The 27271-nt window shown below is 42.5% G+C and overlaps 1 protein-coding gene across 1 annotated transcript; it reads left to right on the top strand.

Annotated features, from left to right (window-relative positions):
- Nucleotides 1-3816: 3816 nt before the first annotated feature.
- LOC311504226 (double C2-like domain-containing protein alpha) lies at nucleotides 3817-25462 on the top strand (the record flags this gene model as incomplete). Its single annotated transcript, XM_084567239.1, has 11 exons — nucleotides 3817-3848; nucleotides 7837-8195; nucleotides 9663-9742; nucleotides 9932-10006; nucleotides 10267-10376; nucleotides 12918-13044; nucleotides 15321-15380; nucleotides 19047-19246; nucleotides 23248-23329; nucleotides 23622-23718; nucleotides 25326-25462. 11 exons carry the CDS (start codon nucleotides 3817-3819, stop codon nucleotides 25460-25462), a joined length of 1359 nt encoding a protein of 452 aa, XP_084423365.1.
- Between the last annotated feature and the right edge of the window lie 1809 nt (nucleotides 25463-27271).

Here is a 27271-nt window from a genome sequence, read left to right as displayed (position 1 = left end):
CAGGTCTCCTCATCAATGTCGCTGTGCAGGTCATCATTCCACTACTTAGGCATAAATGCAAGTTTATCTTTGGCACATTTAGAAAATGCTCCATACCCTAGTCCCAAGATGCTCTTCTTTCTCCCAACATAGACTACCTTTTCCATGGGAGAACAGATGTAGCACAGACCAATGTCTTTTTTTGTAATTGTTCAAATGAGAGCAGTATTTCCTTTTCATATAAATACCCAATAGAAGTAATCCCTCATTTTCCCCACAATTCAAAGTCCCCATCAAAAGAGCCCGGAGAGAAATCCACGTTGCTCCACACTGGTGAGAGAGAGGACAGTTGTCCCTTTGAACAATCCAGCCTTCTTAAATCCTGCGTTCTTCATGTTTTTTTGAGTTGTTCCTAAAGCGTTTTTGTGTGTGTGCCTGTGTCAGGCTGCATCCTGCTGGGGATAGCTGCTGCCATCAAGGAGTGTCATTGCTATGGGGTGGGGTTGTCTGGTCTGATCTAGGTGGGCGGTACATTTCTAAGCAACATCCACATGAATGCCAGGTCCAAAAGTTTCCCTGCAGAACATTAAATTGTCACAAGATGGTCGGTGTTGTTCACTTAACCTGTCTCTGGTTTAAATGATGTGGCTGATGGGTGTATATGAAACTTATATAACCGTTTACCATTTATTTATAGTACACTGTGGGTGCATGAATTGTCTGTGTGTACAGTATAAGTGTATCCTTCTCTATAATTGGATAGAGAAACCATTCCTGTCAGTGTCTGTCATCTGTGTGCAACAAGGCCAACTGGTTCGCTGATGTCATTTGTTCTTGTCAGAGCCATTGTGGACTCTGTTATGGTCAGCTGTTATCACTGAAGCACTAGCACCCGTCCCTGACATAATTGGTGTGGAGAGAGCACGTAAGGACTATGCATTTATAATGAGGAGATTTTTCTGTTCTCGTAAACAGGAGGCAGAAGAGCAGAGATGGTGCTGAATGAAGAGGAGGAGGGAAGAGGGAGGGAAGTGGAATAAAGCTCAAAAAGGTGATATAAGGATTGAAGGGTCTTTTGACAATGTTGGCAGAGCGGCGGCTCCAAATTGGAGCGCATGTGTCTTCGTGTGTGTGTGTGTGTGTGTGATGTTGTGTAAATGTGTGTGGCTTGAGCTGTTTGCATGAGGGAGTGGGAGTCATCTTCCTCTGGAGGCTTGTGTGCGTTATTTTGCCGTGTTGATGCATTCATGCATGTCTGTGCTATGGCATCAATTTTACGGTACGAGAACATACTGTACGTGTGCGGGGGGGGGGAGAGACAGAAAAGGAGAAAACTTGGGGAGGGGGCATGAGATAAGAGAGAAGAGAGACATGAATAACACCACTGAACAAAGACATCAGGCAATTTTTTACGATAACACACAAAAAGCACCCGCGAGTCTTTTCGTACAGCGCGAGCAGGGTGACAGCTCCTCTGCTCCTCTTTTTGATAGACGAGGAGTTTCACAGTGTGGACTCCAAACTGAAAGAGAAGAGCCAAAGAAGAGAGGGGCAAGGCAGACAAAAAGAGACAGAGAGAGCACCAATTTTGTCCTTTCAATAGACGCAACTGGGGGAAATAGCATGTTTCCCCTTGTCTATCACTGACTCAAGAACTATTAGCTTAATTATATGGAGGAACTGAAGAGACTGTTTGTGTGTGTGTGTGTGTTTATGCGTGTGTGAGAGAGGATTTGGTGCACAGTGTATTGGTTTGGAATTAACACAGATAGAAAGATGGAGACAGAGATTTAGATTAGATGTATTTCCTCCTTACAAAACTCTTTGTCTTAGTACTGTGTCACTAACACATAACTGATCCTGCATCACGTTCATGCAGACATAAACCACTTCCTCACAAGATGAACTGTTAAAATTTCTTGATTAAGATGAAGTTTTGGTGGACGCCACTCTTCTATCTGTGCGAGTGTGAACACACTGTGGAGACAAGATGTGATTACCTTAGCTTAGCATGCAGACTAACAGCAGGGGAGAGATAGATGGTGGCTGTGTGAAAGAACTGGTGCCTAAATGGCATTGTCCAGACTGAAAACATCTGTTGTGCCGGTTTGTCCAACATGGCCACAGGGATACTGTCCTGCACAGCCTATTCTGTTGCTGTTAATCCATCCTCCCTGTACCTCTTCCAGGTTTATCAGCCACCGTTTGAACTGCCAGATTCAGTCAGTGAGTACAGGTTTTGGTCTCTGCTCAATCATGATGTTACCTGACCTGGAAACCCTGCTGTGACTTTGAAAGTCTGTGGACGTCCCCTGCTGTTTGCCAGGAAATAGCTCCAGCCCATTTGAAGTTGTAGGAAACAGCACATGTGTAGAACAAGGGTCCCCAACCACCAGAACATGGACCGCTTCCGTGCCGCAGTGCATTAGCTACCAGGCCAGGAGGACATGATATGACTTGACAAAAACTCCTGAATTACAATCCTGTTACTTTATAGGCTATTTGTGCAGTAATGAACTTGGCGTGACCTGTCTGCCGGGAGCATACTTGACATGTTCCTGAGTTCGGCCGGGCATTCGGGAGAGAATGAGGCTGGGCTGTTTTAATCTCATCTAGTGTGCAGTCACCTGGCTTCGCTGTAGATAAGAGTCGATGCTATTTCCCAACCGCAGATGAGCCAGGAAATGCAGAGGAAGGAATCCGTGACCCGTTTGTGAACACGTCCCAGCGAATTGTCTGTGACAGTGTGGGAAGAACATCAATTCCTCGAGCTTGCAACGGTGACGGTGGCCTAAGAAGTATGTTTGACATAATACCTCCCCTGGCATTCTGGATGAACGTCAAGGCTGAATTTTCTGAGAAAGCGCTGAAAATGTTGCTTCCATTTCCAACATCATATCTCTGTGAGCTTTCTGCAATGACTGCAACAAAGAATAAATTGCTGAAAAGAAGAAATATAAGGAGCATCCTCCCATCCTCCCGCATCTCAATAAGACCCACCGATTTAGTCTGTTGCGATGTTTTTACATTGCATACACAACAGTGTCACTTAAATTGTATGATGCTTTTAAATAATACAATTTGATGTCTAATTTTCACTCACTATTACCAGACTGGCAGGAATCTTGCAGTTTGACTTAGGAGTGTTCCCTCATTATTCCAAGATAGTTCCACTGCTGGTCTCTTCACCTTATCATTTAAATATTCAGATTTTATTGATTTATTTTAATGCTGGAGTGAATTCATTAGTGTAAATATTAGATTCTATTTTGGAGTATGTTGTTAGGGCAAAATCCACTGTTGGTTTTGCTCTTTGTATGGGATTAGTTGACATTAAAACAAGTAGAATCAGCCTTATCCTTAAAGGTTAGTTTAACTCTTTAGGGAATGAATGCAAGTCAATGCAAATCCATCGTAACAGGCACAAATAAGTGTGTCTGTGTGTCTGTGTGTGTGTGTGGTGGGGGGATGCAGGAGGGAGTGAGGCATAACAGTCACATGCACAACAGACTGTCAAGGAATAACTCCCCACTGCCGCTCTCTCTCTCTCTCTCTCTCTCTCTCTCTCTCTGTCTCTCTCTGTCCTCTTGACTCCCTCCATCCTCCTCCTCTTTCTCCTCCAGCATGCCGCTCCCCTCCATCTCCCCTCTACTCCTCGTTTCCATCTCAACTTGAACTATCCGCACATTTAATTTTTAATGATACACATAGAGCTCGCTCGGTCCCGCTCTCTCTTTCTGTCTCGGCCCCCCCTCCCTCTCCCTCTACTCTCCGCTCCCCTCTTCGCCACCTGTTAGTCTCCCTCTCCCCTGCGCACTGGAATCCCCTCTTTTTTTTATGAGGAGTTTCACACTGGCGCTAACACTGAGGTAAGTCAACATTTTGGTTCTTTTACTCTGAGATGCAGACAGGTTGAATGTGGTGCCCAGGCTGGAAATCTATATTCCCTTCTCATTTCCCCTGCATGAACATTTGTGTCTCCTACTTCTTTAGAATTTTATTTTTCCCTTCTGTTTCTGCCATTTAATTCTCTCTATCTATTTGCTTTGTAAACTGTTTCATATTTTTCTTCTTCTAAAAGCTAACAAATTTAAAGCCAGACTGTTACTCAGACGCATTAATTCTGCATGAGAGTGCAGACAGGTGCAACATGTGGCATGTGTGCCGTGTATTTTTACCTGCTCTTTCACTTTTCTTTCACGCCTTCCCACAAACATACTGAAGTTTACTGGTCCCTGGCTGCCCGAAAATAACACGGCTCTAATTGACAAGCGCTCACTGACACTGTGGTTAGCTATAAATGACGCTGACTATCAAGCTCTAATGAGTAGCTACACAGTGAAGCACTGTACTATACCATCTGCCTGTCAGCCAGCCGCTTGTTATTTAAAGGTGAACGGAGCCTGCCGCAGGGTCCCATTGTATGTAGGACACAAGGCAAGGAGAAGAAGAAGAAGAAGAAGAAAGCCAGCCTACACTGGGAGCGAGAGAAATCCCCACATACCTACAGGTGGAAAAAAGCAGTCTGAGATATTGTGATGGAGAGATAATGAGAGAGATGAAGACGCGAGAAGAAGCGATGTGAATTATGATGGTGGAGATGAGAAGGTATAGGCTGAGGGGGAGAGTGCCCATGCCTGTGATATGACTCTAATTTAAAGTGAAGGAGCTAAAAGGGGAGGAGGGGAGGTCGCATATTGCACAGAGATAACACCGACTGCCCTCTCGAAGCTGGAAACCTATGTAACCCTACAAATATATAAGTACAAAAGGGCAGTGCATGATGTGCTGCATGTTGTTGCATAACTAACAGCTGCAAGACAACTGTTTCTAGACGTAGAGGACGGATTTGTTCATTACATGCAGCTTATAGGAATTATGCAAAGTAGTGCTTCAAGGCTGAGAGTCATGTAGAGCAACGGCGCATAAAAACCTGAAAAGTGTGAGGAGGGAGGGGGTGCACCTTATTATTTTGCATGCGTGCAGCCACACTATTCTGCAATGAGGTGATGATGAAAAGAAGAGATGAGAGAGATTCCAGCTGGCAGCATGAGAGCGATCAATCGTGAGCTCCCCGCGAGCTTCTGCTTCCCAGAGAGCTCCAAGCCACCAGGCCTCCCGGCTGTACGTGTGCTGCTGCTGCTGCTGCTGCTGCTGCTGCTGCTGCCGCCGCTGCTGTTGCTGGTGCTCAGGCTGCTCCGGCACACGAGCACATCTGCCAGAACCGGGAGGCGACTGACTGCGCACATTATATCAACAGACACCCGCTCACAAGACGCATGATGTGTGCGTGCAGGGAGATGAATTAATGATCTGACGACAGCGTGTGTCTTAATGTCTATTTGCGTGTGTGAATGCATTGTTTTATTTGTGTGTGTTCTTTGAGGGATTGTATTTTCCTCATAAGGACAATCGTTATTACCAACGCGTCCGTGTCAATTAATCTCCAAGTCAATTCCAGCCATAACCGCCATCATCACAGAGCGCTTCATTAACTTGTTTTCACCTTCGCCTTAATGTCTTGCAATCTTCCGCTTCAGATTATTTCCATTGTTGTGCTTTATTGATGAGCGTCTGCGTCTATGATAAGCGCGGGTTTATCTGAGCTCTTCATTATTTCAGCTAAGGTTTAAAGGGTCAGAGGTTATCTGTGCTCTCCTTAATTGAGAGGTGACAGAGAGTGGCAGAACTCTCACTTGTTGTGCAGCTCATGAGAAGTCATTAGTTGCGCTGTTGCACTACCAGATTGTAGTACCGACTGCTGGTTTTCAAAAGGTGGTGTGTCCATCATTCCCTCTCTCAAAGCCAGAAGTCTAGCGGACTACTTCCAGTCAAATGAGTCAAGGAGGCTTGAGGTCTGGCACACTGTGGCGTGTTTCGAAAGTTTGTTTTCACTGGCAGCCAAGGAGGAAGCTGGATGAGCTGTGGTGTGTCTCACCCACTATTGTGCTCAGAGCACAGAGAGGCTTGACCACAGATGACAAATGACCCTCGCTGCCAGTAATTCCGCTGAAGGTCAATAGTCAGAGGCGACAATTTCAGAGCCACTTTCTGCCAGGGTGTTGTTGGTCATATTGACTTTATCCTGACGAGTGATGGCTTGGAAATGAATCCGTTTTGACCCCACAAAGGGGAAGTAGACTGGAAATAAAGACACGGGAGGCAACAATTACATTAGAAGTTTAATGCCGCTTTGTCCTTGTGCTCATTATCAGTCTGCGGCCAGTTAGATTAGCTTAGCATAGGGAATTGAAGTGTCTAACCTGGCTAAAATATTTATGTTTGCACTTATATTTCTTGATGTGTGCTCAGAAACCTTGCAATTTAGTGAGGTTTATGTTTAAAGTCCAGCTGTATTCATCGCACACAAATGGAAGTCTGAATCAATTGCCTCATCTAAAGCCCCATCCACACATAAAGCGATTCGCTTTGTAACCAATGGCAGGTCACTAATGGATGGTCAAGGCTCTGGTTCCCTAGGCAGCCAGAGCCATATTTCTCACCTCAAAACATTTGGGATAAGAAATATAGCAAACCATAACATTATTGCCAGCGTATGGATGAAGCCAGCTCTTCTTGTTACTATTTAATAGAAAGCGCTGCTAACGCCACCACCGCTCCAAACTGTAGTATGGTATGGTGAATTTTGGGGTAGCAACCAAAGTTGTGGATGCTGTTTCAATGCAGTAAACCTTTGGGGAACTCTGTTTTTGCGTATGAGTATCTGTCAGTCAAGTGCATCAGTCGCCCCTTTGGTTATCATCTCAATCACGCTGCACTCAGGTTGAGATTGGTTGAACTGTGTACCCACCCAATTCTGCGTTGCCTAAGTTTTTTTTTCACTTATCCTCGCGCTAACGCACGATTGCATTAAAATGCCATGCTCTCTTTTCACCACATTGCTGCTTGTTTGTTTCTGAGTGTGCCAACTAATTGCACTTTATTCATTTAATGAATGCAAGATTGAGATCGCCCATGAATCATCCAAAAATGAGTTATTTCCAAATTTCCATAACTTCTTTTTGAGAGTCAGACATTTTGTCACCACAATAAAGTCTAAACGATTCCTATTCTGTCAAAGCTTCTGGTCTGATTTCTCATTTTTAATTTCCCAAACCACACAACTTAAAGATAGCACATAGAGAGAGCAAATATTCTCATTTGCAAATATTAACTTCTCGGTTTCAATCGATTAATGCAGAGAGAGCAGAAGGTAGTCCATGGAAAGGAGGGTTGGGGGGTTAGTTCAGCATTGAGGACAGAACGCCCCCTCAAGCCCTGCTGTCTTTAGAAAACAAAAGCTGTGAGATATTTGTAATCCACCCCCCTCTGTTTTATTTTGGGAAGAGAGCAGACACATCAGCCTTGTGGTCAACTCAACTCCCTGCAACCACAACTTTATATAACCACCAGGACTCTCCTCTCCGTCTGCGTATTCTGAAGTGCTTTCAGCTTGTAAAGACTTTTGTAATTACCTGTCTGTGGAGGATTGCTGAGCATTTTAGATAACACGTGGGCCTCAGCCACTCACACACACTGCAATTTCATCGAGGGTGATTAAGATCTGGGGGAGATCCCTATTGTCCATTATCCTTTTTCCTTCCTGATACGCTTGGGTTTATTCAGATTTGTTCAATTGAAATGCAAATGTGTGCACATCCTCTGCTGTAGTTTGTCATCTTATGAGTAATGTCTTTCATTTTAAAACGCTCTCATTATTTTAAGTGAGGTTTTAGCGAAAGCAGTTTGAGGTTAAAGCTTCTTAACATGAGCTTGTTTAAGATCCCGTTTATCATCCTGTTGTATTGTGTATTGCACAAAATACATCTCTTCGTTTATCTGACTTTTCCTTCCCAGCCCTATGACTGTGAGAAAAGGAAAAAGTCTAGCCATCTCCATTCAGGAGCACATGGCCATCGACGTCTGCCCGGGCCCCATCCGCCCCATTCGTCAGATATCTGCCTACTTCCCTCGCCTCTCGCCCACTTCCTCCTTCTCAGAGCCCCTATCGCCCAATCAGGTGGCTGCACCTGCCACACTCAGCCCCGGCAGTGCAGGTCAAGGTGGAGGGGCGGCTGGTGGAGGAGGTGGAGGAGGAAGCAGCGGTCTGTTGTCGCCGCTGTTGCCAGGAGCTGGGGGAGGAGGGGGCTCACTCTCAGCCATGAGCAGCATGGATACCTCCATCGAGATTGACAGCTGTGACAGCGATGATAACAGTGAGTCACCTGAAAGAAATGACCATGTTTTGATGAAGATGCTTGAACCAGGGAGAAAAAATTATCAACACAAACCTGGATTTGGGAATGTATTAGACTTCAATCTGGGCCTTTAATTGGAACTTGTGAGCTTGTGTTTATGACATTTACACAAAATGCTTGACGCTCAAGTGGCAGCATTAGTCGTAAGGCGTCAGAAAACTGCTGCTAGGCAACTGTTGCCATCTAGAAAGCAAACAAATCCAAAAATTTAGTAAACTAAAAACCAGCTGTCAGACATGTCAGCATTTTCCTCTGACATGTTACAAAATTGCAAAGAAAACTTAAAAACTAAAACAACTGATTGACTGGATAGCCATACCATTTCTGAAAACGTTAAACACCTCACAACTTATGACCTCTGACCTCACTGAAAGAGTCCACTTATTAGGACGTTGCGAATACTACAAGGGGAAGTTGTTCGTATGGAGTTTTTTTTTTTATGAGCATCCTAAACACAACCCAATTTGAAGGCAGCATTTAATTGTACAAATGAAAACATAAGCAGGCTTCTCATGTTAGCATCCATCAACCACTTCCTTTAGATTTTATCAGCATAAACTAGCTAGCATAGAGCTAGCATAAACAATAGCATAATATTTTAATATTTCTATATTTCAGCTAGCTTATTTTAAAAGGAAAACCGTGTAAATGTGTAGTTTTACATTTTCGTCTCACCAAGAATTAGAATAAGGTTAATATTTGGTTGATGTGAAGCTACAGTCAGGAGACACCTGGCTTAGCTCAGTTTAACAGAAAGAATTGGATTCTGTACTCACAGTTGCTACCTTCGTGTTGTGTTCAGCATGTTTAAAAGAAATTCCATAAGAATGACTCTATCACGTTTTCATAAATGGCAGCGGTGGTAAGTTAATAAGCAAAATGTAATTTAGTCATTAGCGTTTCCTTTTAGAGTTTACAAATGTTTAATAGGGCTGTGGAAAATGGCCTTGTCCTTTCTTTACGCCTCTGTATTTCATACACTTACCTGGTCATTAGCTTGTTAAACTGTTAGCCTTGGTGGTTTCTAATCGGCAGCTGTTGCCTAGCAGTGGTGTTCTCACAACTTACGGCGGAGGTAACGTTACCATTTATATAAGCGCACAAGTTTTATTTGACAGGTGAAATCAGATATAATGTGGTTAATGGTTTCTGAGTTTCAGAGGTGCTAGGTAGATTTTCTGGGCAGCAGTTTATCCTCGTTTATCCTAGCTAAGCTAAGCTAAGCTAAATATCCGCTGTCTGTATCCATACATGTTTTGGGAATAGTCTCATTCATCAAGGGGCTGAGTTTTTATTAAATTTTTGCAGCTCGTCTGCCATTTGTATTTCTCCCTGGCATCAGTCATCATCTCGTTTGCAGGCAATAAAGTCATCTCCACAAAAGCAATTACCAAAGTGTATGACTTTTCATTAACTGCCTTTCAGCCTCTTTGGGGACGCTGGAGTTTGACCTAATGTATGAGAGAGCCACCAGTTCCTTACACTGCACAGTTATCAAAGCAAAGGTATATTAATTACATCTTCCTAACTATCTTTTAACCTGTACACTGGCTAAGTGACGCCTTGAAACTACCGGTCAAATTAAATATCCCCCGCTGTTCCTTTCATGCTTTAGATACAGTTTGAACTTCTCAGTCTTTTAGTCGTTTAAGGTTTAATTACTAATGTTATATGATTTATATCTTCTCTGTAAGGGTCTGAAGCCAATGGATTTCAATGGTTTGGCTGATCCCTACGTGAAGCTTCACCTGCTGCCAGGAGCCTGCAAGGTCTGATTTTATTAACATTGTTTTGTTCCTGTGATTTTTTTTTAGTGGTAGAGACCTCCAGTAACCTATCACCAAACAAGTCCTGTGTGAATTTAATGCAGGCTATCAAGTGCAGACCAATAAATCAGCAGTAAAAGCATACGACCTTAAAGCTTGCATGAATTTAAGTAGTTTTTCTGGCTGAGGTTGTTTGCAGTTTACGTCTTGGGCAAAGCTTGGAGTTACATCGATATTTTCCTCTCCTCTCCCCTCGTTTAAAGGCCAATAAACTTAAAACCAAGACTGTTCGCAACACGCTGAATCCTGTGTGGAACGAGACGCTCACCTACTGTGGAATCACTGAGGAAGACATGTACCGCAAAACTCTCCGGTAAATGCTGGCTGTAGACAAGGCTATTTGTGTTCGTGTCCTGCCGTTCTATTTCTTTTCCTTTCACTTCACAAAGACTGACCCGTGCTTACAAAGGATTTCTTATCATCTATCTCAATCACAGAGGCTTTTGCTCTAAATTTATAGGCCTTCCTCTGTTTCAATGTTCCCTCTCTTTCCACCTCGACTGATCCTCAGATCCTCCTCTGTCACCTCACCTTCTTTCCTCCCCGTGCCCACATCTCTCCTGTCCACTAGGATCAGAAAAGATATCCCCTCACTCCTTCTAAGCCATCCCTTTCTCTTTGTCTTTCTTTCCATCTGGCTCCTTGCTTTCTGTCTTTCCAAGTTGCACTGACAGATTGAGGTCAGACTAAACACCGCGGGGTGTTTTAATTTCATTGACCCCCCTCCCGAGGTGACAAAAGCTGTGAATTGTCTCTGTCTGTGACTAAAACTTTGCCACCACACACGTGGGAGAGGGATTTAAATAGGAGCGACGGATGATCTCTCGGGGGAAATTAGAGAAACTGGCCTTGCTACTGCTGTATGACAGAGTGTTAATTCAGCAGAGACATTTAAAGATCAGGAGATGGGAAGTTTAACTTAAGGAAACATGGAAACACTGATGGTTGAAATTGCTTTTTTTTAATCACATATTTACATCTACAAAAATGTCTAACAGATATATTAATTTTGTTTTGTAAAATTTAAAGCCTTGACCCACCCCAAAAGTAAGTCTTTTAACTGCGTGTTGCTGTTCAGGATCAGTTGTATCGCAGAAATTCAGTTTCTTCTTTTAAATGTGCGGCTCCAGTATTGCTAGTAGCGTATCAATCACACCCTTAAATAAACCTTAAAGTGATAAGGACAATTTGCAGCTTCTTCATCAGCAGGTTCAGCTCTCTTTGCTGCTCTCATTGGATGAAATCGATGTTTTCTTTTTCGACTTTCTAGAAGCGAGAGGACCAGAAAATGATCCTCACAGCTTGACGAATCCATTTTGTCTCATAAAGCAAATGTTCACAACAAACTGATTTGGACATGGTCTTCAGATATCTTAAGTTGTAATCAAAAGTCAAAATATAGATTTTTTTATGAAAATGATAAAATATATAGATCATGAAGGTAGGTCAATAATTGCCATTGCTATATTTAACTGCCTTGCAGTAGCTGACACACCGTTGAATGGACTGCATACAGTGTTGGTAGACATGTTTTTGTAACTTGTCTGGCACAGACATTTCAACTGGTGACAGTGTGTGTGGATCAGATTCATCACTCGGCTGTGTTTTTCTGAAGGAAGGAGGAAACATGAGCTGTCATGGTGACAGTAAAATGTTTATATTACTTCATGATGCGTAAGCATAGCCCTGCATCCACATTATAATGACTCTGTGCTTCTTCCCCCACACAAGACTCTTTGACCTATCGTACTCTATCTCACCACTCCGTCCTCCAGCCCTTTTTTATCACAGCTGTCCCTTCCTTGTACACCTGTCTCACTGCTGACTGACTGACTTCGTCACTCTTTCTCTGCCCTCATCTTTTTTTTTTTTTTTGAGATTCCCAGCCCATCTTTTATGTCTTCAGTCTTCATTCTGTGTTATTTTGCTGCTATTCTGAAGGGTTCAGGTGTTTTTTCGTCTAATATGTTACTAGACTAGAAATTACCTCTGAGTATATCTGGTTTCTGCAGGCAGTGGGTACATTTCACCTTTTATTTTTCTGCAAATCTCTGTTTTATTACCGGAAACTGAAAGCAGCAGGTGACAGCAGCGTTTCAGTCCCACGGTCATGAATTTAGTTAACGTCAAATCAAACAGTAGATCTGGATAGATCTGGATTTCTCGGCTGGCAGATGTTTTTTTTTATTTTTATTTTTTTTTATTTCGCTCATCTCCTTGCATGTCTTTAATTTACATAAAGCGCAGTCACACAGGATTTCACTTAGCCTGTGGCATACAGATGCACACTGATTTAAATAAGTTCTTCTGGTTTTATCTTTCCTTTCTCACTCTTGTCACACCAGCCCTCACTCACATCCTTTCTCCATCTCCTCCTCTGTGCTGCTCCCACCCAGTAAAGCATTTTGGGGTGACACTATGGCTGGTGTAAAAGTATGTGAGGCCCATAAATATGGATCGACTTAACCTTGCATGATGCACTTTCACACTGTCTGAATTCCCACTGGAAGGAAAAATGGTAATTAGTTGTACAATGTGCTCACACATATGCTTAATTTATATGTACTGGGTTGGCTGGGTTTCTGACTGTGAGCTCTTTAATTCAGGTCAGGTTTCTGTCAACAGTTTCCTTCCCTCATTACATTGTTGCAGCAATATTATAATGACTCATAATATATTGTGTTGTCTGACTGCCACACTTCCTCATCCCGTGTACTTACTGCACCTACTTTAAATTGTCTGTCTCTACCTCGAAAATCTCTTATTTTTATTCACGCTTTGCGCTCTCCCTGTCTTTGTCTCTCACTATTTCTCATTTTTGCCTCCTCCTCCCTCATCTGTCTCTCACTCCCAGGGTGTCCGTGTGCGACGAAGACAAGCTGACACATAATGAGTTCATCGGGGAGTCGCGGGTGGCCCTGCGTCGTGTGAAGCCTGACCAGACCAAACACTTTAACATCTGTCTGGAGCATCCACCCCCTGTGAGGAAAAAGAGTGGGGTGTCAGATAGAATGAAATGAAGGACAGGGATGCCTAAAAAGAGAAAAATAAGTCTGTATGAGGGAGATAAATTTGTGAAGAGCGCTGTAGTGTACAATATATTAAGGGTTAGGGCTTTCTGTGTGACTCACAGCTGCCTCTTCTAAAGCAGAGACGTGGGGAAAGAGACAGCAGGAGGGGGAATAATGTGAAGAGGAAAGGCAGAAAATTGTTTACATGCCAACAGGGAGGCGTTAAAACATCGATATTTAGTAGACATACCAATCCACAGTGATGCTGCCCACACACCTGAGTCTCATTGTATATAAAACACCAGGGTGTCTGCTCAATCTCAACAGCACTCAGAGCATAAGAGCTTAACAAATGCTTCCAAATTGCAGCATGGGATATTTTCATGCTAAATAAACATTACAAATAAGGATAAATAAAAATATGTTCATTAGTGCAAGAAAGAACATTTACTGTTACAGTTGTAAGTCTGTTAGCATAGCTTAAAAGTCTGGCTCTGTTATGTTCCCCCCATTGCTTTGCCTGGACGATTCTGAAGAGCAGCTTTGAAGCTCAATGGGGGCGGTGCTGGCCGACGCCATCTTGGCAGTGCCTAACTCCCAGCTGCATCACAGCACCAACCTGTCACTCAGAGCGGGCTTTCCCTTAATTATGCATAAGTATAAGTCTTGATATAATTTGAACGGGTGAGTTATATAAAAGCTCAACTACCATGTAGTTGTTATGAAAGGGAAAATTAGATATAGAGATCAGATTTTACGTTTAAGTCTATGCGGATTGACTTACTTTTGGAATTAGCCTTAAGTGGTTATTTTTGGAAATGCTCTTTTTGACACTTTTGACTAGACTTAAATTGCTAAGCATTTTTACATTTCAAACAAATAATAATGTAACATAGTTTAACTCAGACTATCTTTCTCCTGTTTTCAGTGTCAACCAAGCTAACTGCCTTCTGACTGTAGCTTTATATTTACAGATACAGATTTCTCAAAATATTCCTGACTGCTCTGTTTTTAGCTTCGGAGGCTGTCGGTTGGAGAGGTTATGTAGAGAACAATTTCTTGGCAGACAGCCGTTGAATACTTCTGGAGTTTCAGCTCCCAGCCACCGTTAACTGTCGTTTTTATAAATGCTTTTGTACAAACTCAACAAACAAAATGTTCGTTAATGAGCTTAAGACGGCTTTTGTTGTGGCTGACGACAGCCAGTTCGATGTTTCCACCTGTTCAGTCCAGCTGTGTAGAGCTGTGCTAATGCTTTATAAGTACGTACATTAATAGGAAGAAATTCGCTGTTGCCAGGTTGTGAAAATCACTATCTTAAAGGGTAAATGTGCATAATATGCTGTAATCTATAGTCTATCTATAATTATAATGCCAAAACTTGCATATAAATGCAACAGAGGCTTATATACAGAGTGACCAGAAGTATGTGGACATCATTCTCTTCTATGAATGTTAAAACATTTAAAATAGTGTGAGCTTTAATTTGCTGCTGTTACAACCTCCACAAGATATTCAAAGTTTTGACTCTGAAATATGTTGAAATATTACTGTACACTGTATCATTAAGATTTGCTTCATGTGGAAAAGAACTTCAGGCTAAATGTACACAAAGAACAGCAACAGTGTTTTTTCCCTTTGTGTATGTATTAAGACGGCATCAGCTTGCTTCCTCAGATACTTTGTGCCTTCTTAGAATTACACATACAAGGTAAAGAGAGAATAGGGTATCACATCAACTTTTACAGCCCACAAATAGCTTTGTGTGCAGAGTAAATGTCAGCCGGGTCAAACGTGGGAAAAGGGTACACAGAGATTGGAAAAATAAAAGGCGAGGAGAAAGCCGAAGGAGAGGGGCGCCGGTGGAGTGTCAATAAACAGCGAGACCAAGTGAAGGAGATCAGAAACAAATGGATTAAAAAATAAAAGCAGGGGCGGGCGACAAGCAGGGGGCATGTGTGTGAAAACAGGCGGGAGGCTGTTGGGTTTTTGTTCTTTACGAGTTGGAAAGGGCTGCTGGTATTAGATTGGCCCTCTGAGGCGATCAAACACTAAAGCCCCTCTGTCATCCTGCAAACCAGACACTCTGTCAGGCCTGTCATTTTCAAAGTGGCTTCACCCCCGACCCAATGTTTCTGTCTCTTTCTCCTCATCCCTTGCTCATCTTACTTGAATCCGCACCTTTTCTGTCAGTCAACCCCACTTAAATTAATCTATATCACTTCTTTTTTCTGCCCTGCCTCTAGCTGCCTTCACCAACGGCGATGAGCACAGCCCTGAGGGGAATCTCCTGCTACCTGAGAGAGGTGAGCGCCATGACTCCTCTGTCTGTCTGTTTGGCTCAGCATGAGCCTCCATCTGTCTGTCCTTTTGGTCCATCTTTTATCCTGCGTTACAGGAGAACACACAGTTTTGTCGACTTGTCCAGTATGTTCGCAAATGAATAGCTCCACACAGACTTAGACAAGAATAATCTTAAAGAATCAAACAAACAGTCATTCTGATTGTTAACTGATAAATGTTTCGTAACTGATTATTATCTGAACTCATTTATAAACCATAGAAAGCTAAATATTAACCAGCTCCAGGTTGTAAAGATTTTTGTCTGTTACATTATTGCTATTATATTAATTGTACAATATCCTCAGATTCTGGTTGATCAGACAAAAGAGGTAAGGTGAAGAATATTTTCAGTCATGTTATAAACCACACAGTTAATAACACCATTGGAAAAAACAACTAGTTCATTATTGACAAAGATTAAAATAATTAAATTGCAGCCATTGTCTAACTTCACTCTCGTCTCTTTCTCTTTAAATTATTTTCCATTAATTTCTGTAGGACATGAATGAATTAGCAGACTGATAATGTAATCCATGTGAGCAGCACCCATTTATCAATTAAGTGCAGTCCATTTGAAACCAACTGAAGGCTGAAGTGGATAAGTGATTTTGTTTTTGATATGAAAATGAAATGAAAACTAATGGCTGCCTTTGACAAAAAAAATGGAAACAATGCGCAATTATCTCAAGCACTGTCCACGTATTAAGCGATTTGCTCGTCTCTCATAGCCCATGTGGCTGACATTTGGTCGCTAGTGGACCTTCCAGGCTTTGGTTGCCTTGGAAACCCACTTGTACTGGCTGTTTCCAGGTGTTACAAACACAATGTGAACTCATTGCTAGGGTATGGACGGACCTAAGTCTTCTTGCCATCACCTCCCTGTCTTTGAAAAGAAACTATCTTCGACATTGCCGCCTCTCCGTCAGTTCACCAGACACTCCAAACCTGCTATCAGCACGGTGAATTTGGTTGTAGGAACCAAGGTCACGGACAGTGTGTCCACGTTGAGAACTCTGTGTTTGCGTCAAATGTCAACTGTCAACTGTATCAGAGGCTCCACTGGTTGTCCAAAACCTGAACCTTACCCTAACCCTAGTGGCACTACTTTTTTGAGCTCCGCATCACTGGCAGTAGTCTGACCCTTGACAGCAGCTTTTCAGCTGATTCAGCATGTTGAACCAGTGAGAGAGCTCTCCCTAATTGGCTGTTAAGCTTAGCGAACCTACTCGAGAAGGGAACGGTTTGATGCTCTTGCTAGCTGTCTTTTCAGCCTTCCAGCTGGTATTAGCAAATAGAGACTACTGTCAGATGCTGGTCTGAAGATTTATTTCCAGAACGTATGTGCCAGCTAGCCTCTGGCTTTAGTCTTTGCGGTGTGTTCAAGCGCAACATTTTGGCACAGACACAGGAGACATGGGGCGGCGTCAGAGTCGGCCCTCGTTGCCCATAGTTCTGTCAGTCTGTACCTTAGGAAATATGTCATCTGTCATTCCCTAAGTTACATAGTCTAGCTTTAAGATGCACATTGTGTCCTTTTCTGAGATGAACTTTATATCTTCATAAGCAGACATACCTAAAGAGCTCAATGACTTTCACGTAACATTTGAGCTCATCTGCCATAGCTCAGAGATAAACCAACCATCACCACTGAACAAATCATAAACAGGAGTGCAATCAGTCCACTGGCAAAGACCTAACTTCAACAACATCCCTTATGTCATATTAATGCACTTTGTCGCTCCTGGCTCTAATATTTTCCATGGACAACATCAAACTGTTACCAAAGTGTTTGACAATGAGTGGAACAACAGATTAGATTGAAAGTGACAGATGAAAGAAAGCAAGGAAGAGGCAGCAGAGGGTGAAGAAGGGGAAGACGATGTTCTAACAGGCCTATGACTCACCCTCATGGCCAACAGCGCCAATACATGTATGTTATTTATAGGAGAGACGCATGTTTGCTATTTCTGGATTTGCATCAGTGTAGGTGAGAAAAGCTTCAGTTCTAATACAACTCTATTTTGACTAAATGTCTATCCCCTCCTTTATATCTCTGCATTTCTCATTAAGTCTTATCTTCAGGCAAGTGCTGGACACAGCCACAACAATCAATAATGCCACATGGCCTGCATTACATCATGCTTCTCCCTCCCTTTTTTCTAATTGTCTCAGCAGCGTGCTCTTTCTTTTCCCTAATTTCCCCTTTCCCCGCTCCGTTTTTCTTTGGGAACCGGCATTACTGCCAACAGCCAGTCTGCCATCTGTCGCCAATGAGTAGGACACTTTAAAACTCGCAATTAGTGAGAACAATTTGCACCAGGTATCTGGTAATAAAACAGCTCAGGCCTTCACAGATTGATATGAGAGCAGCTCATTAGGGAGGTGGAAATAAACAGGCATCAATGTGGAGCCAGGTACACACAGAGTGTTAGATGAAAGCCAGAGAGATAAATTTGTGGGTGGGTTTGTAAGGGGAGACAATCGGCAGACACATTAAACATCCTTGAATATGGTGGGAAACACAGGCTGCTTGTTGTCATAATGAAACTAAAGGACGGCACCGGTCCTCCTGTTTGGCCCCTTGGTGAATTTACTCAGTATGTAAACAACAGGATCATCTGTTCGTATAAAAAAAGGCTGAGACTCTGAAATTGAATTGTTAGCTAAAACGGCATCAGCTGATTTTTCTGACGTGTGTAAACAAACCAGTGACACATCATCATCTCATTAAGTTGATATGCTGAGTGTGATCGCAAACAGCTGGGCCGTATTTACACACCAAACAGTTAGCATAGCTTAGCACTAAAACAGGAAGCAGCGGGAAGCGGCTAGCCTCTCTCTGAACAAGATAGCAAATTCACAAATGAACTTGTCGGGTCGGGATGAGAGGTTAGGCAATGATAAGTCGAGCAGTAACCTGCCCTCACGCCAAAAAGTGATTCTGCTCCGTAACCTAAAGCTTTTTATGTGTTTGTGGATGACAAATCCACGTGTACTGTATTTCCACCTCTGGAACGCCTACAGTGTAGGTAATGAACTCGAGGGAGTTGAGCAGACGGAAAAACCTAAAGGGTTGCCAAGCATATGATCCATATTTTATCATTTATCATAATCAGATCACTTGCCAGATTCGCTCCAGGCACGCTACGAGAGCAGACCAGATGCCGAAATATCGCTGCAGATTGGGAGAGTGTCCGGTCTTAACACCCTTTTAGCTTTCTTTCAGCTCTCCACTAACTCCTGAGGGTAAAATCTGGCTCTTTAAGTGCTCCACTGTGTTAAACAATTAGCTGCTGACTCTGTTTGTGTGTTGTCTGGAGCTTCAGGGAGTGTACGGTAGGTTTATCACAGTTTGTTCATTGCAAACAGCTCCTTACTGTGGCTGGAAACGATGCTGATGAAAAGTAAAACACTAAAGTTGTGACCCACTAAAACAAACAAATTAGACAGAAGTCACTAAAGGGCTCTGTAGAACCAAACTGCAGGGTGAGCTGAAGAATTGTCACACACCATAATTTAAATCCCAGATAATGTTCCTCACTGGGTCCTGGCACAAGACTGATAATTTCTATGATATGTTTCTCTGTGAACCTTAAGTCACGATGTTTATTTCTGTCTTTCTCCTTCAGTGGGAGACAGAGCAGCAGAGAAGTCTAGAGGAGAGGGGGCGTTTGCTGCTTTGCCTCCAGTACCTCCCCCCAGCCAGCGATAGCGATGTGAAGGGCGAGGCCAAGGAGAGAGCTCGTGGCGGGCTGTGCGTGGGTGTCAAACGCTGCGCCCATCTGGCAGCCATGGACGTCAACGGGTTCTCAGACCCCTACGTTAAAACGTAAAAACAGCAATAACCACCGATTGAAAACCATGAGTTTTACAAATCATTTACAAAACATTATGGTTGCTGGAATCTCCACCAAGACATTTCTACTTTTTCAGTGGTTGCCAAAGCAAAACAGACTTGTTATGCCCATCGGCCCCCTGCCCCACCTGTCCGCTGAGTGGGAGACTCGCAAAACACTTTCCATTTCAAAGGGCCTGTTAAGACTGGGTATTAACATGCATCCTGAGTAATTCGATGACAAGGATCTGGCTTTAAGTACGTGTGTTCACACCTGGCATTAAAATGTGTCTCAACATTCGTCTCGAGCCAGCACTCAATATCCGATCGCAGTTTCGTGCTCTGTGTGCAAATAAACACAGACACCATTTGGAGCGCAGTAGAATATTGTAACAGCGGCTGTCTCGAATGGATTGCTGCCGCTGTTTTAGGACCACAAACAGCGTGACAGGATGCAAATTCTGGAAAATAATAAGCTGCGGAGTCCTTCTCCCTTACTTAAGCACAAACTCCGCTTACACAAGAGGACGTCACTTGAGTGGGAGGTCCATCAGTGTGGCCACACCACATTCACACTACCAATAGGATGTGGTCACAGATGTGGTCTGAGTGATCTGATTTCAAATGCGTCCTCAATGCGTCCTAGGTGTGTTCACACCTGTACTTGAAGCTGGTCTCTTGCGATCAAATCAGTCAGAATGCATGTTAATACCAGGTCTAAACAGGTCCAGAGATGCTCCAACCCAGTCATCTGGGCATAACAGGTTGGCCCTTGTCAGATTCACTCAGGTCTTCACACCTGCCCATTTCTCCTCTCCTATCCCCCATCCCACATGTTGACTACAAGAATTGACTGTTCTCTCAACCCCTTAAGCCTTAGGCTTTTTTTCTTTCTACTGAAAAAAACATGCACACGGTCACCTAGTGAAACAGTTCTACAAGCGTAAAGCCAAAATGAACAACCACAGGCTCTATGGCAAAGAGACACAGAATTCCCCATCATCAGGCTGGAATGAGATTTAAGTTTATCAACCTAAAACTGGCATTTTTACTTTCAAATCCAAACCACACTGTAAAGTTAAGAGTAAATGACAACCTAACCACATTAGGTGCAACAGAAGTGAATGCTACAACCATTTTATTCATAGTACCAGGCTGGCTCCACACTCCATTAAATACAGTGACAGGGTGCGCTTAAATACAGATTTAAAAACGGTTAACATTTAGCACATTATACAGTAGACCTTGACAAGTGCTGTGTTACAAGATAATAAGTGTAACTTAAATCGTTAGAGGTCATAGTGTTTTGGCTTAAAGTGAGGAACGTTTGTACCTGATACACACAACACACTATTGGACACTGTTCAGATTCGTCTGAGGGACTGATATTTCACAGTCCTCCTTTCAAGTCGACCTCTCCTGTCACGGTCTCTCCCTGCAAACACCTTAATACCCGTGTTGGGCCCAAACCGGCTCTTGGCTCTTATTGACCCCATGAATCACCTTTTGTCGCCACTCCTGAGTGATGGATGGCCAGAGTGAACCTCGCGGAAGGCAATGGTGACAGATGAAGGCAGCTTTCCACACAAATGGAAGCCACTGTAAAATATGTCACTCATTCATCAGGATAATTATAACAGTTTGCGCGTATTGACTGCCTGCAGAATTGATTGAAAGGCAGTGGCATGATCTAATATTGTGGGTGTATTGTTTCATGGAGGAGATGTGGGATTAAGACAGACAGATTTGGGTGCTATTATTGGTATTATGTGGGTCCTCCAGAGTTTCATTACTCACTGATGATAGGAAAGCAATACTGTGTGTGTCACTGGGTGTGTTTGTGTCTATACCATGGGAAGGTAGGAAGGTCCCTACGATGATAGATGCAACCTGACAGGAGTGGATAAATGAGTTTTTACAATCCCTCTTCTTTCACTCAGTGTTCTCATGAGTGCTGTTTGTGGCTTTGAGGTTGTTTCTGGAATGAGTAAAACACTAAACATCTGCCATCACACATAAAGATCAGCATGCCCCATGCTCGCCTCACTAAAGTGCACAGCATTCTCCCTTCTGCTTTCCCAGCATGGCTCACAGTTTTCTCGCTCCCGCTTTGCAATATCCACTAAACCTACGCATACATCTCTCTCACACACACGGTAATACATCATGCACCTTGTTTCATTTTGGATGCATGCTCACATCTTTGCCCTTTGGCGGGAGCTTCTTCCCAGATGCTTTGTTGTGTCTGAGAGTGTGTGGGAACATACGCTCTCCGAGCTGTGGGTGGTGGGTGGAAAACAAATGTGGATAGAGATTTTGCCACACTCCTTCAAGCTGGCTTAAAAATATCCTAAGAATTTAACGACAGCTCGAGAAGCGATGGTGAGCTGTTTCAATCTGTGCTGTGTTGGTGGAGAAATTACTGATCAGTCACAGAGGGTTAGTTTCGCAAACAGATTGCATTTCCAAGGGAATTAGATTAGAGAAGACTGTTACCACTGTCTAATGTAAAGCTAGATTCTGCAGCTGGTTAGCTTAGCATAGCACAAAAACAGAAAACTGCGAAAACATCTAGTTTGGCGCTGTCACAAAAAGTGCCAACTGACACCTCTATAGATCACATACAAACATGTTATATCTTGCAGATGTTGCATATTTTGGGCCAGGCTGTTGCCCTCTGTTTCCACAACCTAAACTAAGCTAGCCAGCTATTGAAGTATGCTTTATATTTAGCATAGACACATTATTTCTGTCATTAATATTTAAGGAATAGTTAGAAATATTTGGGAAAACATGCTCATTTATTTTATTCTCAAGAGTCAGATGAGATAATTATCATCATACCTGTAAATATGAAGCTACATCCTGCAACTTGCTAGCATAGCACAAAGACTGAAAACTGGGTAAACATTTAGCCAGGCTCTGTAACCAAATCAACAAACCAACACTTCCAAAGCTAACATGTAAACATGTTAGATCTTGCAAATTTTCTATCTTTTGAGTAAGTCAGGCTGGCCAACCCCCTTTTCCAGAAGCTAAGCTAACTGGCCTCTGAGAGACGGGCATTATATTTAGCATAAAAATGATGGCTCGTTAATATTAATGTAATGGTTAAGAATATTTTGAGAAATATGCTCATTTGTTTTCCTCTCAAAAGTCCTATCTGTGAATATGAAACTACAGTCAGCAGACAGTTAGCTTAGCTTAGCATGGACACTGGAAACAGGAGGAGTCTGGCCAAGCGAGTCCAAGCAAACAGAATTTGTCAACACTTTCTTAATGAATGTGTTGCGTTTTATTTGTTCAAAGCCAAAATGTAAAAATTACTGCTTGTGATTTTACTGTAAGTTATGTGCCTTTAGACAAAGCCAGGGTTTTTGGATGTCTCTAGGATAAACTAAGCTAACACACAACTGCGGAATTGGTAATATTGGAGTTTGTGTTAACATATTTTAAATTGATGTGGCTATTGTGACTGTGTGAGCGTACAGAGCACAGCGTTTGCTTCCCGTGTTGAATGACTCCCCATTTTAATTAGCTTGACCCTTAGACCCACATTAATGGATAAATATGCCACGTTCAAATAAACTTACGTAGAGACCAATTTTCTGTCAGACCAAGTACAAGTACTTACATGTGGGTACTTGCTGATACCAAGTACTTGAGTGCAATATTAGACCAAATAACAATTAGTGGTATCTGTACAAGTCCAACTGTAATTACAAATATATATAATGTTCTGCAAATGTCCAACTAATCACCCAAATGAAGGCTTTTTCTGAATCATCCCTCACTGAAGTTGTCATAGAATAAAGTAAGTCAGAGGGCAGTATTAACAGTAACAGTAATTCCTGATAATACATAGTGATTTCCACTATGAATGATCTTACCCTAGCCTTTCTGCAGCCATCCCTGGTGTTCTCTATTTTTTCTAACATGTCAACAATAATAATGACCTGACTCACATACGATTGCATCACTTTCCTCTGTCTCAGGTACCTGAAGCCAGATGTTCAGAAGAAATCCAAGCACAAAACAGCCGTCATAAAAAAGACCCTCAACCCAGAGTTTAATGAGGTAGACCATGTTTTTTGGATGTCTCCAGGATACATCATGTTTGTGTGTCTGCATGTGCATAACTATGGGAGTGAGACACAGTGGTTGAATGTAAAGAGACAGCTAATTTACACTTATAGTCCACAGAGACACTACCCTGCATGAAAAGTTTTTTTTTTTTTGTGAGACAGCCAATTATAGTGTTCATATTATTATGTGCAGCCTCATTAGTGAGTATTTTAGAGGTGTATTGACGAGGAGCAACATGTATGTTAAGTTTGACCTTCTGACCTTTCCCCTGTGTTTCCCCCAGGAGTTCTTCTATGAAATCTCCTTCTCTGAGTTAGCCACCAAGACACTGGAGGTCACAGTGTGGGACTACGACCTGGGAAAGTCCAATGACTTCATAGGTGAGGTGACACCACAAACACTGCAAGCTGATCATTTCCTGCTGGTGATTTCTGGATCGCTGATTAGCTAGGCGGCTCTTTTACTTATCAGAAGTCTAATAATGGCCGAAGTGGCCAAAGATATTTTAAGATGTTCTCTAGTCCCTGCCCCCTCCCAAGAGTCGCTCCGTGTGAAATTTGCAGGGTCTGGTCGCCAAAAGGGTGTCAGTGACATTTTGGCTGAAAATTTGGTTTATGCTATACTTGTTCCTTGAGTGGGCGCAAGCAATTATATTCTCCTGCTCCTCTATTTAAATAACTTTGAATTGAGTCTGTTTCTGCTTTTTCTGGGATAATTTAAAGTCAGTGTTTCATTTCATGTGCATAAACTATTTTTTATTTTATAAGTCCCCCCAAGATTCCAACAAAGCTTTAGTCTATGCGTCAGTATTTTCAGACTTCCAATCCCAGCGATGACCTTTGGCATCAAGCCCACTTGTTTCTGCTGAAGCTAGAAATCTAGGTCACAAAAATATAGTTTTACTTCAGTAAAGGGGTTTAGTAATCTTCTAGCTTGGAAGCCAGCCCAAAGTTCCTCCGCCAACAAGATTTTAGCGAAAGGGTTTTGGTCTGGATCTGACGGGGCCATCAAATCACTTGGGTGGGCATGAGCGCCGCTGAGTTGATTTTGTGGCTGCCGTCAACAAGAGGTTTAGATTCCGCTGTCATGTTTGTGGCAAAATAAAAAAATGATTTTAAAGGACAGTTGGTATTTGTTGAGAAGCATACTATCAGTTGATTCAGTTCATCACGTTTTAGGTGCCACAAATCCACAATAAAGGGCAGTGGCAGTGGAGATGAGAAGGTGCAATGAGTTCTAACATTCACAATCCAACCATTACTCATGCAGAAGAATAAGTGGCTTTCATTAAACGTTACACAAACAAGAAAGGAATAGTCCGTTACCTGGGGATTATTTTCATATACACATTTTCTTTGAGTATTTTCTTCAGCAGGACAGTATATGTGAGATTTAAAGAGTCAAAATACAAGGAAAGTGGTCACATCGCTCTACTTTAATTTCTTCTTATACTAATCCAGTTTGAATTCTGTCTGCTTTTTGAAGTATGACACTCACATTAAAGCTCTTACTATGGTCACATTTGGAAGAGGGCTTATCCATCACTCAAGTGGCTTTTTAATGGGTGCTGACATTGTAACACTGCAGTCTAAGAATGTCTGAAAAATGTCCAAATCTTTGTGAATAACATTAAAAGAAATGAACATAAAAAGTCAATGGTAATATATTCAGAAATGAGCATAGAAGTTTGAGCAGTTTCAAAACAAATTGTTGAAAAAAAGTGATTTCTTTCCCTCTCTCATATAAAATTAGCCCTCAATATGGAAATGTGTTGTAGAAAATAAAATATCCACCCACAAGAATATCACAGTAAACAGCAAAATAACACAATGCTGAGGTCAAAGCCACATCTAATTACCCCTACACGTCTCCCAAGACACAACCTGTTTGGCACAAACATGTGAATTATTAATTATTAAATACAGCTCACTCCTATAGCAGAAATTCTACGTTTACGTTTGTCTTCGCTGTGTCTTCTCTGGTGAAGGGGGGGTGTCCTTAGGTTGCCACTCGCAGGGTGACTCTCTGCAGCACTGGATAGACTGTCTGAAGAACAAGGGCAAGAAGGTGGAGCGCTGGCACACGCTGACCAACGAGCTGCCCGGGTCCACGCTGCAGGAATGAACTCAGCCTCTTCCACTGCACTGACGATGGAGGGACCGCCTGAAGACTGAGAGACGTTTCTTCGCATGCTCTGAGGATTTTCTGCATGATTATGATGGGTCCTGCTTACATTGTATCATAAATAAGTTCACGCTGTAATTCTTTACAAAATAAGAGGTCACGTTCAGAGATCAGTGCTCTCATCTCGGGCCCGATCTAGGCTGCCACAAAAACCTGAGATTAATTATTCATACTTATTCAAGTCCCTTTTGAGGGTTTAAAGGTTAAATGCTCCTTTGTGCTACTCTAAACTGGACAGATCTTAAGTATCTGTTGATGAGGTTTAATTATTCTGCAGTTTGACTCTCATGTCAGGTTTCTCATTTTTATTACATCCCGCCGGTTATTTCCATTAACTGCTGACATTAAAGGGCCACCCTTATGACCAATGACCACGCATCCCACAGCGCACATACCTCTCCCTTGCAATAATGATTTTGCCGAATGCTTCCGAAGATTTCCAAGTGGTCTTAAAAATGTTGAATCTATTGATCTGATTGCCCCTGGATATCCTGCAGACGGCACAACCTGATCAGACAGTAGGTTCTTCCACGTCGATGTGAGTTGTTTGCATGTTTGGTGTTGATGGAGCGAAACTAAAGTAAAAAAACAAAAAAAAACGTACCAGGTTCTGCCGCAGGACAAGATGTTCACCATTGTTGTTGTTCTCCTGAGGTGTGTCGCTCTGATTAACTAAAGAGAATCTTTCATTTGAGGGTAACGGTTTTTCTTTATGTCGTTCACAGTTGTTTGATGTGTCAGCTCTGATATCACCGAGTCAGTTTTCTTGTTGATGACACTTTGATGTTGACCTAATTTTGCTTCACAATCCCTCGCTTGTAAAGAAGAGGATGGCGGTGTAATTAGCGGGAACGTTTCAGAGCAGCAGAGTGTTTTTCGTGAAAGAGCTGTGCATGGTCGTACTCTCAGTCAATAAAGTCATCTGCCTTCGTTTAAGTACACATGTGAACGGTGTATAGAGCACTGTGTAGTGTGATAACTCTCTGTGGCTGCTGCTGCTGCTGCTGCTTTACTACGGATTAACAAAGCTGCAGGTTTTATCTGTGCTCGGTCTCATGTGGTAAACAAGGCATGCTGAAAATACCAGTGGTGTTTATATGTAAATATATATGGTGTTTAACTTGCTTTGTCTTTTGGAAAGTGTGCATGATTGTTTTGTTTTCTTTTTCATAAAACATTCATATTGATTTATGTTGTGTGTGTGCTCCTCAATTTCTACCATAACTGCACCCTGGCTCCAGGGAAGCTTCTGTAAATACCTGATGTTTACACAGAGTCCAGTGGCATTAAAGCCAATACTGCCACCTAGTCTTCTGGATCTGAAACCGCAGCCTCTTCTCTGACTGGAAGGTGTGCAGATGCGATACAACTGATGTGTCTAAATAGCACAGAGAGGTACAGGTGAAAGAAAATTAACAACCTGAACAGAGTTTAACCCTCTCACACATGTGTAAAGAAGCCCATATAATCAGATTATGATTGACCACAGGTCAGTAGCTGTAATTAGAATCTCAAATCTGACTGAGGGACGTTTTCACCGCTGAAATTTCACGGAATTTATAGCATTAAAAGGCGTTTTCTTCTAAAACCTGCAATCTGCAGCTCCTTTCGTCTTTACAGGACGCCACAACAAGCGTATGTTTATTGTTGAATATTTTATTTCTCTCTCGCTGCACAGCAGGAGGCTGTTCTCAGTGAGGCTCTAAAAATTCCCTCTAGGCTACCTGCTCAGCACCAAGCACACAGACG

The sequence above is a fragment of the Chelon labrosus genome (assembly GCF_963514085.1).
Source record: "Chelon labrosus genome assembly, chromosome: 19".
In the NCBI taxonomy this organism is placed as follows: domain Eukaryota; kingdom Metazoa; phylum Chordata; class Actinopteri; order Mugiliformes; family Mugilidae; genus Chelon; species Chelon labrosus.
This window is presented reverse-complemented; position numbering and strand designations above follow the sequence as displayed.